Source organism: Pholcus phalangioides, unplaced genomic scaffold (assembly GCF_987345545.1).
Source record: "Pholcus phalangioides strain wild (caught in Gottingen) unplaced genomic scaffold, Ppha-v1.0 ptg000015l_1, whole genome shotgun sequence".
In the NCBI taxonomy this organism is placed as follows: domain Eukaryota; kingdom Metazoa; phylum Arthropoda; class Arachnida; order Araneae; family Pholcidae; genus Pholcus; species Pholcus phalangioides.
This window is the reverse complement of record NW_028301608.1, coordinates 65,567,543-65,582,267: the sequence shown is the minus strand read 5'-3', so window position 1 is coordinate 65,582,267 and position 14,725 is coordinate 65,567,543. Positions and strand designations below refer to the sequence as shown.

General features: G+C 36.0%; 2 protein-coding genes across 2 annotated transcripts in view; one reads left to right on the top strand and one right to left on the bottom strand.

Moving 5' to 3' along the window:
- Positions 1–1,785, top strand: part of Syp (synaptotagmin binding cytoplasmic RNA interacting protein) — a 42,138-nt gene extending 40,353 nt beyond the window's left edge. The window contains exon 11 of the mRNA XM_089244113.1: positions 552–1,785. Within this exon, the coding sequence (XP_089100239.1) occupies positions 552–920 (369 nt within the window). The 3' untranslated portion in view covers positions 921–1,785. The remainder of the gene's footprint in view (positions 1–551) is intronic.
- Positions 1,786–7,355: 5,570 nt separating this feature from the next.
- LOC149076529 (monocarboxylate transporter 10-like) overlaps positions 7,356–14,725 on the bottom strand; it is a 33,764-nt gene continuing 26,394 nt past the window's right edge. The window contains exons 6-8 of the mRNA XM_089244112.1: positions 11,546–11,878; positions 10,455–10,545; positions 7,356–8,854 (exon numbers count right to left, since the gene is read on the bottom strand). Coding sequence (XP_089100238.1) covers positions 8,772–8,854; positions 10,455–10,545; positions 11,546–11,878 — 507 coding nt within the window. The 3' untranslated portion in view covers positions 7,356–8,771. The remainder of the gene's footprint in view (positions 8,855–10,454; positions 10,546–11,545; positions 11,879–14,725) is intronic.

Genomic DNA, 14,725 nt, shown 5'->3' with positions numbered 1-14,725 from the left:
TTTGAATGGGAAAAAAACAAACTTGAAAAAGAAAAATTTGAAATTCATTTAAATAAGGTTAGGATTTTGCATTATATTTCTTGAGTTTGAGGAAATTCTGGGAAACTTTGAGTTTTGGTCTCTGGATCAAATAGATTATGCTGGGAACCTTGACATATCATGACTTTTCATTGAGATTTTCAATTGTTAATTCTCTGCCTGACGTTGTGCAATGCAGATTTTTGTTTTAGAACATGTCTGTAGTGATTTTGTTCGGTGTTGTAAAAATTTAGTGTTTTTAACCATTAATTAAATTGGAGTGAAAACTTTGAAACTATAGTGATTTTGTTAGTGATGATTGGTACAGAAAATATTATGAAAAATCAGGTTTTCATAAAATCTTCCTTTGTTGGAAGAACAAATTTTGTGTTTGAATCACATTCCATGCTACGTATAAAAAACAAATGTGTGTTTGTGTGTGTGTCTGCATGTCTTCATTAATTCATCATTGTTATGTGTTCTATGTTGTGCCTTGTTGATTGTTCGTTAATGTAAGTTTTGTGTTCATGTAGGTCCCACGAGTTTCTAGAGCTTCGAGAAACTCCAATTCCCGGGGTTCCGCAGGGCGTTCCAGGGGTTCAAACTCTAGAGGAATCTCCGCAGGAGGACGTAGTTCCCGTGGCTCTGGAAGAGGAGGAACAAATGCTGGGATGTCTTCCAAGTCCCCCGGTGGTAAGCAGCAAAGGGGTCAGATGGCTGGCAAGAGAAAATTTGACAGCGGTCACCAGAACCAGGGGGCCTCCAAGCGCCGCTTTCAGAACAGCCGAGGGGGAAACGTGGGCAACTCATGGGGTAACCAGCCCATCCCACAACAGCCACGGGGAGCCTCTGGAGGCGACGTCGAGTGGTACCAGGACTCTTTTGGCCAGCAGTGGGGCTAGATGTTTATATTTAAAGAAGAAAAAAAAAACAGTTGTCTTTCTCTCAGTCTAGAACACTGCAAACTGTTTCGCCAAGACTAGTGTGCTCTTGAGGATCCATTTTCTCTGGATGTGGTAAACGTGTGGTGGCAGAGTGGGTAAGAACTTTTTGTGGGGACATTGCATGCACATTTCTGAAAGGAAAACTTACATACATTTCTCCAAAATTAAAATAAAAATAATTTTTAATGTGTATAGTTGTCTGAGCATGAAGTACAAAATATCCTGATTATTGAAGTTCCCACGCAGAGCTCCTCTCCCCACTCTGCAAAAATCTGCTGTCATTGTTGTCAGCTATTACTACCCATGTTTCCAATGAAATTGCTATTAACAATTTATATACCTGCTTGATGATACAGTATCGATGAATAATTGTTTATCAATCTAATCTTTTCGTACCATACTAGAAGTTATTATCTCTGTCTGATTTTCATTACTTTGAGAACGAATTTTCCAATTATTTTTTAGCACCACGATTTTTTGTTGAGCTTTATTTGGGGGAAAATGAATTTTTATTTTGTTGACTTATTTATCACACTCGTATATATGTGTATGTTGTGGACGTGAGAAATCGCCGTTTCATCGTTTTCATTGATTTTTGTGATTTTTTTAAAATTGTTTTTTTTTCTTTTGTTATCTGATTCTTAAGTTAATTTCACCGAATCTAGTGAGTGTAGCTGTAGCTGTGAGAATTATGTTCCAATCGTTGGCATTTGATCCCTTGTATATTATGTATTACTGTGTTTGTTTTAGGTATTCCAATTATCCCATCATTGTCATTTCATAGTGTAACTCATTTTTTTCTATTAAAATACATTGTGTAAAATATTGGGCGTTTTATTTTCAAGAATCCATACATTTTTATGTGCGTGTATAATTTTTTTAAATTATTAAACTGACAAGCTGCACAATTTGAACAGTTTTAAAGAAATGTGAATGAACCATGTATTTACGTAGAGAAGCCTAGTTGGGATTGTGCTGTCAGAAAGTTATAGGTTTTAGTTTGTTACCATCACTTCAAATAGCTATTTGTGATTTAATAAAAGATGAAAGAATTGGTGGTTTATTTGTTCAAGCTTCAGTCACACCCCAGAAAGAACATGCATTGGTTTACAAACATTAAGATGATAGGCATATGCACCCCATATATACAACTTAGCTACAAAACCCCAAAGCAGATTATGCAGGAATCTGCGACGTGCGCCAATGAACAGTTAGTGCTACCACAGAACAATCTGGAAGAATTTTAAACTGTGGAAAACACTATTGTGGGATTTTCTACTTCAGAACACTTCTAGTCAGCCGAGGGTTTGTTGCAGAACAATGCAAAACATTGTTTTGGGAGCTATGAACAATGGACATGGACCTAGTGCTGTATGGCTACATTGAAAAATGTACAAAAGCAAATGTGTACCAGAGCTATTAGAATGTTCATTTGCATGTTCATTCATTTGAATGTTCATTTGCAGCCACAACCACCCAAAATTTGGGTACCACTTTATGGTACCATTTTTAGCCATTCTCATATGTGGTTCATTTACGTGTTCTCTACCACCTCTCTAAAATTATTGGGTGTAATTTTGAGACACTTCGTATACAGAAATACTTCTATTTATTTATTAAAGTTTCATGCATATAAGATACAATTGGATATCTTAATTTCCAACTTCAAGGAATGCATGCGAGCGGATCTCCTATGTTAAAAGTGTCTGTTGTGAGCAAACAGACTTTCAACATGGCAACATCCCACAACAGGACTTCACAAAAATTCAGGTATTTGCCATTTTCACCTCAAAATATGGAAGACAACAGATGGCAGCTGTAGATAAGCTTCTATAACGAAGCTATTTAAATATTAGTCATGCGTTTATAGACAACACGTTACAATTCGTTAGAAATTCTTCAGCGGAATGTTTACAAGGTTCACACACATGTACGGTTAAGTAGTAGATATTTTTTTTTATTAGATTTATGCAGACATGCCTCGTTTTACGCGATAAATTGGTTCCGCAAAATCACGAAATAGCGTAAAGTGGGTTGAATTTAACATGGGTTTTCTCCAGAAAGATAAAAAATAAACCCCACTTCCAGCAGCAAAATAATTGTTTTTTAAATGAATTCGAACTTTTAAATAAATCTTAAATTTAAGCTATATGAATGAATTTAATTGATACTTTTTACTTCAGTAGGTACTTCTAATTCTAGTGAGGGTGGATGTTTTCTTTCCTGCGAGGCTTGTATTATAAAAAAATAGGCTCATTTTTTAATGAAACGGTTGAGATTCAGGTGTTAAGCTGCATTTTTCATCTCTCTGAAAACTTCAGAAGCAAGAGAATTTGGAATATCCCTCGCAAATACGACAATTTCATTCGGAACATTTTCTTTGATTCAAATTCTGATAGTATTGTCATCAAAAGATGTTTAGTGAGATCTAGTGGATTGGATTTTTGAACATTTGTCCCGTCTAAATCATCGTCCAACGGATTTTGTCATTTTAACTACGTCATATCTTCAATTTGAATAACGTGATCTGCACGTATTCCCAAGGGATCAGCATGATCCGTCCGGGGAATTTGTTAGTATTAGTTGACATCCATGTCTGAACCGGGATTCAAACCCAGACCTGCACAGTGAGAAGCTAGTTCCCTAACCACTACACTGCCAGGCGGCATGCTAAAGTTAGATAACTAGCTTATCTATTTTGAACTAGCTTGCAAATAGATAATAGAATTATCTATTTGCTAGCCTATATTCAAACAAAGTCAAACTCCATGCCAAATTTCGCAGGTCACTGTCAAAAATCGCATGAAGTGAGACCGCGTAAAGCGAGGGATTCCTGTAGTTATCTATTTTGTAAAAAAAAAAAGTATTTGTGTGTATGATAAAAATCTACATCAGAAGATGTTTGTTGATGCATCAATTGATTTGGAAAATTCAGGATGCTGTCAACATTAATTTAAATGACAGTTGAGATTGCATGAGTATGTCACGGAAGAACTAACCTAAGGTATTCGCTTGCAAGGAAGCATGATAAAGCATTGTCTTAAAGCACATAGTACGTGAGATGCAATTATAATTCAAATGATGAGCTGCATTTATTTTTATTTAAGACTAAAATTGTGGAATTGATGCGCTCATTTTTCTCAATCACAGCCAAAAATTGCTTTGCATATACCTTGATATATATGCTTTTTGAGGAAACTGATGACGGGCTTGAGTCGTACCTAAAACTGGCTGAACGCTGTCGAATTTACATGGAGTTTCATAGAAATACCGTTCTACTTTCGAAAATGACTCCGTGACTAATGTCAAAGAAACATTATGGTGAAGGAACGCGTCGCATTCGTAACATTATCGGATTCGCTCATCGCCTCTATTTCGACGGAAAGTGGAGGAGAAAACTCTTATCTGCGCCATGTATAAATATTAGCTGCATCGAACTTTGAACTTCGGGAAATACATAATTTGCATCAAGATCAGTTAGGTCATTGGTCTGGTCTGCCTGTGTGTTGTGTGCGCCAGTCAACATCGATTAAAGACATTCGACGAAACTCATTTCGCGCTCTCCCCCCCCCCCCCCCCTCATGAAAAAAATTATTCTCATCTATTAGTACCGATAGAAATCATACGGAATGTCATAGAAAAGTGGAAATTGTTTTGATCGATGGGGGTGGGTGGATACCTAGATGGCGAAAAATTCCATTCATGCCGAACCATATTGATATACGGGGCTGTTTTACCAAGTGTCCGAAAGAAATGTAAATTCTACAGTTCATTTTGATATTCAAGTAAGATATGAAAAATGATCAGCAACGAGAAAATTTGAAATAATTGGGAAAATATTCAAATTTGTAGATACCCCACAGTCAACAATGTGTGTGAAAGTTGCGTCTTTCTCTTCCTTTCATGCAGAAAGAAATTTACTGGGATATCGGTGATTAAAATTCTTGATTTTTACCACTTTCATGCGCTAAAATATTCCAACCGAGTCAATAAAAAATTTAAAGACTTCGAAGAAATACGAAAGTTAACCGTCTATGGTTCAACCCCATAAAACGTATTGGAGGAAAAAATTGTAGAAACTGATATAAATTTTAGTGCTATTTTAATATATTTTTAACTAAAACAATACACCAATTCAGTAATTTAACTAATTATGGATGATTTTTAATTAGCTAAGATGGTTAATTAAGAGTGAAATATACGGTTTTTTCCTTGATTTTAATGTAATCTATAAACAAAATCTCCCTTAGCAAAGTTGAATAGTTATTTCTCTTGAATTTTACTTCCAAATCCCTCACTCTGGTGAGATTTTACAAATCTCTGAACTCATGAAATTTCAGCAGCTCTCAAAAAATGGCACCTACAAGAAATCAACTCTTTCTTAGATTTAAAAAAAAGTAGTGTACTAATGCACAGCCGTATTTTGTACTGTAATAAATAGCAATAAAAGATGTACTTTCTAAAACACCAAAAAGAATTAGGTATATGCACGAAAATGTGTCGGCCGTGTTAAGTTTTATTATTCACGTCATTAATAAAATTTCATTAAATACTGTTTATGTAGGGATATATGTATTTACAGGTTGACTTAAAACATGATAAGAGGTGTAATTTGCCATAATTTTTAAATGTTCAACTAAAGGTGTAGAGCCTTGTAATGATTTGTGAGCCACTGTGGGCCGTATTCATCGACATGGTTTAAATTGTCACAATTTTTGGATAAGAGATCAACATAGATTGGTTAAAAACCTGATTTTAACCAATGTCCGTCTCGATCTCATCAAAAAATTGTGACTATAGCTTACACCAAGTCGGTGAATACCGCCCTGTAAGTATTACAGTTAATAACAGCATTTGGTTTGGCTCTACATCGGATAACAACTTTTTTACGGTAAAGAATCTCGAGACTTGGCTTCATTTTTCATATGAAATGTTTTTGATTTTCTCCGAATATTATTCAGTCGCCAATATCTCAATGAATGCTCATACATTTGTTATGGGTTAAATTTCTTCGTTGAAAACGAGCAAATTTCATTCACTGATAACTTTTGCGATTGGGGGAACATTTATAAATTTTCATTTCTATATTTCCCCGATAATAACTTCACAGGCGAGTCATCATCGAAATGTTTACCTTTTTTGCTGATTATTTTTCCAAGTTTCAAAAACAAACGAAGAATTTTTCCATTCCTTTCGAACACTTTCTGTGATAAACCCCGTATAGAGCTATGTATTTTTTTTAATGAACTTTTTTTTACATACTCTATTAAAGATAACTATTCAGAGACGACGAATATCGGATCAACGCGAGTGTTACAATACATTAACGTGAAGTGCTTATTTCACTTTCAGGGCCATTCGAAGCGCTCAGTTGTGACTGGTACCAGCAAGTTCCTGGCAAAGATGGGAATCGTTTGAATTTTATCTTCTTTGACAGACATTTCTTCTGATAGCATTTATAATGTATTTTTAATTAATATATATATATTTTAGCATATATATACACACTTATACAGTTGTTTTTATGTATATTTTTTGTCCTTTTTTTCCCATCACAAGTTTGTGCGTATTTGATGCTTCAAGAGGTGAAATGTTCATTTTTATGAGAAGGAAGAAAATAGTGATGGAATGCTTTTTTCATTCAGAATTTACATTTGTTTCAAGTTTGAATAAAAATGTATTGCTATCTCCGCGTATAAATTTCCATGATTCCTGTTTTATCAGTGATTTTCTCTCTCTAAATTTTTAAAGGCGCGAATTTCTAATTAATTTCTCATGTGAAGAATTATTTAGAATTACCTCATTCCTGGGAAGTGGTGGCATTTTCGATTCGAAATTTAGTGTGTACGGATGAAGAATAAGTAACTAAAATTAGTTCGCGTCTGTTTTTGCTGAGTGTAATTTGATTTATTTATTTATTTTTTGTATTTCATGCTTCCTATTGGAGTTGAGGAATATTCTTGGAATATTAACTCATTTGCACCCTTTCTTTAAATTCGCTGTCTCATTGCTACGCATCGACAAAGAAACTTTTTTATTTACTGTGCAAGTGGATCATTCTGCTCTCAGTGATAAGAGGTACCCACAATTTCGCGGATTATTCCGGTTCCGGATGCAAATATATTACTACAGTAAGATCTCGGTATAACGTCTACAGCATCAGTTTTTAAAGGTCCCTGCAAACACAATTAGCTAATTTAAATTACTTGTTGTTAAGTTAGATCGCTTATGAAGTCATTTTCATTCAGTCCCCCCGGGTGTGGCGTTGTACCGAATTTTGACTGTTTTAGCACAGATGTAATTTGTGTAGTTAAAAGGATCAATACAATTGATTATGAAGTTGATATACATATAAAAATTTATCATGAGAAGATAAATGAATGCTGCATACAGTAAAATATTACCATTTTTATTCGACATAATTACATGATATGAGCATGGCAAAGCAAAAAAAAAAGCATAGGTATTTTGAGTCCACATATCATATGCAACGCTGTCATACAGATGTAGTAGTGATAGCAGCCATGTTATAGAGGTAGCACGTCCAGGTGAAAGATCGATTTATCTGCGTGTTACTCTAGCTACCTCAGTCAAAAGAGAAAAAAGGCAATAATAATAATCATTACATGGAAACTCTTCGAAAGGATTTCCTCCAGCTCAGCTATGCAGTATCACGAAAAGAGTTCCACTGTTATAAGTTAATTTTTCGGGGAATTAAAACGTTAAGCTTGTTTTTTTTTCTTTCAAAGATTGTAAGTTTTTATGGTGCAATTAGAACGCTTTTGTTATGAATATTCCTGAAATATTCGTATAGTGGGTTGATGAAAACGATCTGGTAGGCATTCATTAGTTATTCGGAATGCCTGAAACAGAATCAGCTAGTAGTTCAGTTCGTTTGAAAAAGAAAAATATTTCGAAGTATAATTATGGCTGCTTATGCCGATGAAGTCATTTCTGAGATATGATTTCATGAACTTCTTCCGTACCGTACGCGACAGAATTGTTTTGCCTACTTGATAAATAAATATACGTAAATTGTAGTATTGAATTCGTATTAATCTTGAGGTCCTTTACGTGCTTCCAATGGTGTGCACTTCTCTAAAATGCCTATTTTTTAGGAAGGCCCAATAGTGTCATTCCCCCCCCCCCCTTGTTCAGAATTTTCCCACATAACGTTCACCTCTTTGAAGGGCTGATTGTCACAGGAATGAAGAATCAGAGAGGTTTCCGAGCATCTCAAATAACCGTAAAACGAATTTATGATGCATCTAATGATTTCAAATATTCTCAGCACATAAAATGCATCGGGTTGCATAAATTGTATTTAATTTATCTTCAAATTTTTACTCAAAGGCATTGTAATTATTTGAAGAGTTTCATTTGTTATTAATTTACATTTCTTGGCAGAATATTTTTCAAAATTATAATATGATTTCTGATAGAAATAAATATCTTCTACAAAATAAATATTTTTGGGAAAGGGTTGATAGTTTAAAATGAGCATTTTAGATTGTATTTACTGATTAAAATTGAGTATATGTATAGAGTGTTTCGGCCGGGATGCGAGATTTTTTATCACATGATGGTCTGATTTCGCCATTTATTCGTATTCAGCTTCGTTGAATTCAAGAAACAAGTCCGTTTTCCTTTTCTTCTCATGTTACGCACTGTGTAGTTCGAATGTAACTTTTCGTATGGAATGAGAAAAATATAATTCGTTTTTCTTTATCATGAAGCATATAAAAATAAGGCGAATAATATCTCAGATCGTCTTTTGATTTGCTTGGAAAATTTCATCACATTATCCTATCAGGATGGAATTTCAACATTAATTGGCTTTTCGGAGATCATTGGCGTCTTTTCCGTTGGTTTCGGTTTCTCGTCTCTGACAGCTGAAACAAGAAAAGAAGACAATATTATCGGTTGAAAGCCGGGCAGGTACAAGAAATAGGGCAAAGAATTCTGCAGAATTTTGGAATGATAAGTGAAAAAAAAAAGATTTTTTTAAAATATTTTAAAACAATAAAAAAACCTTTTTCCCAAAGGGATGACAGGCAAAATTAAGTTTTCCCTCCAAACGAAAATCGTAGTTACATCCCTAGTTGAAAGAGAGTTTCTTGGAGTGAAGGGTCGTCGTCGGTCCGAATTCACTTCCTTGTTGTGTCGCTAGGAAACGTTGGGAAGGGAATTATCTCGTACCGAAAACGACCATTTGCCTCCGAGACACCCTCTTAATCGACAAAATGACCCTTCTCCCACGAGAAACCTTTTAATCGACCGACGACCCTTTGCCTCCCAAAAAACCCTCTCAATCTACGATGGAAATTTTCTTTCCTTTTCTCCGAGCAAACCCTCTTTTCCCTCTTTTAATTGACGACGATCCTTGGCCCCAAGTAACACACTTTCAATCTGTAAAGATCGTTAAACTCTTATAAACCCTCTTTTAAACGGGAACGATCCTTTGCTTTCGAGAAAACCGTTTTTAATTGACGATGACAATTCAACTCAAAGGAACCTCATACTGCTGACGACCCCTTTTCCTTGGAGAAACCCTGTCAATCGATGATAACCCTTTAAGAAACCCTCGAAGAAACCCTCTTTTGATTGACGACGATCCTTTGTCACCAAGAACATTTTTTTTAATCGACGTTGGCAGCGAAAACCGTATCAGCTACCTTTATTATTACGTTTATATACATAGTGCCCAACAATCGTCAGACGGGGTTTTCAAAATGGGATAGCAAGAAAATGGTGACAGATATTAGTCATTCTTGTGGAAAATGTGCGAAGAGTCAGGAATTTCAGATACGTAATTCATGTTGCAAGGGGATGTATTGGATGTCAAAAACCGAATCAAAAAGTTGTTTTCTTGTCTGTCCTGATGAAAACAAAAATTTTCCACCTGTTTAAGTGCAATATTCGCAGATATATAATGAATTCAAAAATCTGAGGAAAGTTGAGGAAAAAAGTGAGCAGCGAAAACTTACGGACAACAATTCTTTCCCAATGTTTCTCAGATTTTTCAAGAACTTAAAAAATTAACTTTTTATACGAACAGTTATTTTTTAGATTTTCAATTCAAATATCTGTGAAGATTTCACTCTTAAGTGAAATATTCGCAGATATTTGAATTGAAAAATCTGAAAAATTGAAAATCTTTTAGGTGGATTGGTACTTGCTTTTTTAAGGTGGAAAATTTTTTGTTGGCATAAGGACAGACAAGGGAAAAATTGTTTGATTCGGTTTTTGGAGTGTCCGTATAAAAAGTTAATTTTTTATTTTAATAACTATACAACCCCTTTGCAACATGAATGGCGCAGCTGAAATTCCTGACTTCACACATTTATATTCCGCAAGAATGACTTTAATATGTGTCACCTTTTTTTCTTGCTATCCCATTTTGAAAACCGTCAGTCTGTTGTGCATAATCGATGTTTTTATTTCTGGAATTCTTTGACGGCATATTTTAATGTAAAAAATAATATAAATTACCGAGAGATTCGTATTTTTTTGGAACTTGATCATCGATTTCGATCGGCGTCCTTTTCTCTATTGTATCCAATGTTGGTGCATAGTCTTCAGGCTGTTGGGGAATAATGTGTTCAGGTTAGGCTTTTTTTCAACGAAATAACTCAAATGCGATAGACACATGAGAAAAAAAACTAATAATAACTCTACGAAACACGATGACTCGCTCGCGTTCATATGGGTATACATGTAACGCTCTGACCTTGGGAGCTCGGCTTGAGAAACGAATGACACGATGAGTCGTTGCAATTGTTTTCCAATAAGAGTATATGGCCCGTTTTTGTGTTTATCCCAATGATTATTTGTTTTCCTATCTCAATATTTAATTGCGCGAAAAAAAACGAATACTGTATAAATGGTGAAAAACATGTGTAGTTGTGTAAGATATAATTTGATGGTAAAACCAGAGCCGCTCTTAGGGGTGCGGCCACACCAGAGCCCGCGGTTTTTGAGGCCCCGCACTCACGATAAATTATTGGAGGCTTTCCCGAGTTCTTCAATTATATCTTGCTTATTCTATATTTTAATTAATTCTGGAATTCTTTTTGCCCCTAAATTCTGAATTTTCATCAATTCTGGAATTTTTTTCTTCAGTTACTCGTGAATTTCCATTAGAGAGAGTAATGGAATTGTTTTTTTTCCGTTAGCTTCGAATTTTAATCAACTCTGGAATAATTTCTTTCATTAATTCTGAACTTGCACTGGAATCAGTTCATTCAGTTATTTATTTTTAATTCATCAATTCTGAAATATCAATTAGTTTCGAGAATTGTTTCGCTTATTAGTTTAAAATTACCTTCACAGTGCTGAATTTTCATCAATTGGTTTGTGTAAATCTACATTTAATTGCGTTTTTAAAATTTTAATATGGATATTTCTCGTCATTCTTGTACATACGGAAATAATGGATGCCGATTTCTCTCTCCCATAAAATATATAAAATCAGGGCAAAGAGGGTTCCTAACAATTTTTGGTGTTATGAAATTGTTGAGACACAACTGCCCCGCGTCTGGTAAGGGCAGCCTTGGTAAAACGAATTGGAAATCGATACTCACCAATCTGATTCTATGGATGAAGCACAAGAGAGTTGCTCCGACTATCGGCGGTACCCCGGCCAACAGGAAAGCCACGTCGTAGTTCTTCATGTGATCGTACAAGAGCCCGGCAACTGGTGGACCAACTGTCAAGGGAATCGAGCAAAATCCCAACAGGAACCCGATAGCTTGAGAGGCGCCTTTATGGCCGACGACGTCGAATGCTATAGGTCCGAGTAGAGAGATGAAACATCCGTCGAACAGTCCCAGGCAGAGGCAGATGACTATCAGGGCCGCAAAGTGCTTCGATACCACCAGGATCATAGTCAGGGTGCCGATGGCCAGGAATGCAACCTTAAAAATATTTTAAATGTCAGTTCTTGAGCAGTGGTTTAAAGCAGTGTTTCTTAACCTTTTTCAGTTCATGGCCCCCTATGGATCACATTTTTTTCTCGTGGGCCCCCTGTCCTACCCATGGGCCCCCTCTACCCTCATCAAAGATTGAAATACTTTCTATTTTTTTATTATGAATGAAATTTTAATAAATCAGATCAATCTCTGGAATCCTGGCTAGGTACGGACTCAAAAATGGCGGATTATCATCTCTCCCAGGAGTCACATTATATGTTAAAAAACAGTCTGTGTAAAATACGGTACGATCCAACGAACATGCACGACATATCGACCCTCCAAACACATCAACCGTTGCTCTGGCGGCCCTCCATACTTAGCTGGAAGTAACAGATGAAAATCATAGTATCAGATCCCATATAGTGCAGTCATCCTCCCTCCATTATAGACATGAAGACCTGGGTCATGCCCACATACATTCAAGGGTTAAGATGAGCCTTGTTCTTTGAACGGATCTGATGAATTCTGAAAGTAGTAATATTTTTTTCAACCATGTTTCACTTTTAAAGCTTTTTTCTCTTCACAGCTCTCTATGACTCCCTTCACCACCTGTCGTGGATTACCTTTCTTCTGATTTTCTCCCGTGGCCCCCCTAGAATATCCCAGGACCGCCAGGGGGCCATATGGCCCCAGGTTGAGAACCACTGGTTTAAAGGATATTAGCCTCGATAGCACTTTTAGCATTTGCCAGGATGAGCAACGCTACAGAGAGCCATAATATACAAAGAATTTTTTTTTTCGAAATTACAGTGTTAGCAATGACAATCTCTCTTTAGTGTTTTGCTTCTAAAGAAGATTATATGCATATAATGCGATTTATGTATACGGTTTTCTACAGCATGTTATACAGGGTATGCCATAAATTCGTAAAGTTTAAAAATTCTTAAAAATTGGAGAAATTTTTTTAATGCAGTTTGCAAAAAAAAATTAATCTCATGAAAAAGGATTTTTTTTGGTACAGAAAATTTTGGTTCAAATTTTTGTCGATAGAGGACGTTGCACGGAAGCAAATCATTGGGAATATGCAAATCAGTCATAAAAAATGCAAACTTTAATAGCTTGCTTCTGAATTTCCCTGTTACTGGCGCTTACGTGAGGCTTGTTTTCATTGTGACGTTGACATGGGTGAATAAATCACTTGGTGAAGTTGTTTTCCCCTCAGCCACAAATCGCCGGCTGAAGCTTTGCGAACGTTTTTGGCACAAAGGAGATTGAAGAAAGGTTTAGGAAAATCCTTCTGTGATTTGGGTTCGTGCAGATTCCTCTATCAACGGAAATTTGAACTAATTATTTTTCTGTCCAAAAAAATATTTCCCTCTCGTGAGAATAACCTTTTCGCAAACCGTATTCAAATATACCATTTGTCCATTTCCTTCAATTTTTATGAATTTTTAAGCTATTAACGAATTCACGGGACACCCTGTACATCAGCGGTTCTCAATTCCTTATGGATTTTTCTAAACAACTTTATGTATTGTTTAGATTCAAAATGATAACTTCAATTTCTCATAACTTCGCCGTGAAGGAATCGAACCTTTTTTTTTCCAAAAACAATTTTTTTTAAACCTAAACGGGTTCTTAGGATGCAATTGTATGACAACACATATTTAAAATACAATTTTTTTCCACAGCAATTAAAACTTACCTCTAGGACTAACGTGATGGTCAGGGAATTAATTATCAGTTTAGTGTTATAAGATCCCCTTATGTTAATCTGATTTATGTATCTCACTGAATGGTGATTTCTGTGCATTACACGGTTATCTACTTTTAAAGGGATGCATGAATTTCTTTAATGTTGTTTCGATTTTAGGTAAAATCGATAAAATAAGTGCTATCATCAGGAGTCAATTAGGAGCCATTCAAGTGTTACGTAAGCAGATTTTCAGCCATTTTTGACCCCCCCCCCCCCCACGTCCGCAAAAGTCAGCAAAACACTGACCCCCCTGTCAACAAAATTTCGTCAGCAGCTTAGAATATTTCATATCTTCAAAAAGGGGTGGTTGATGACGTAAGCAACCTTCAAACCCCCCCCTCCCCCCCGTCATCAAAAGTTAGCAAATCCGAAAACCCATTTCCCCCCCCCCCCCGATGCTGACGTAATTCTTGAATGACCCCTTATCAAAATACAGTCGTCCCTTGGTATTCGCGGGAGTTACGTTCCGGGGTTCAACGCAAACTATAAACTTATGTTTTTTGGGTGTTATCCCATTTATATCTGCTTTGTGCAACCGAAGTGGAAAGGAGCGCGTCCAGTGATTCTCCCTCTCTCGCGCGCGGCTATGTTTTCTAAAAGATCATTATGAACATTAATGCCTGGTAACTATTTCTTCATTCCAGTAAATTTGTTAGAGTATATATAGTGAAAAGGCTTCCTCTACCAATTTTTCTCCATATGAAGAATGTGTCATTGATGGGTCTAGCTTCTGACTGCTGATCAGAGACGTGGGGATCCAGGGCTGTATAGTAGCAGGTGTAGCTACAGCAACGGCTGATCAAATTCAAAGTTCATTTTCCTCGATATATCTGATTTATCGATGACGTAATAACAGGGAACCGCAGCAATGAAGCTAAAACATTGTCAGTATTTCGAATTTTTCTTTGGAGTTTCACCTTTCAGAGCACCTTTCAGGAACAGTTAAACAATAGTTTTCTAGAAACATTTCCAGAAGCACCGGGAAAAACCTTTAGGATGGATTTTTTTTAAACATTTATTTTACAAGAACAATTTATATCTGGTTCCGATACTGTCACTATTTAACTGTGCATGCACCTCGTACACATTCCTCT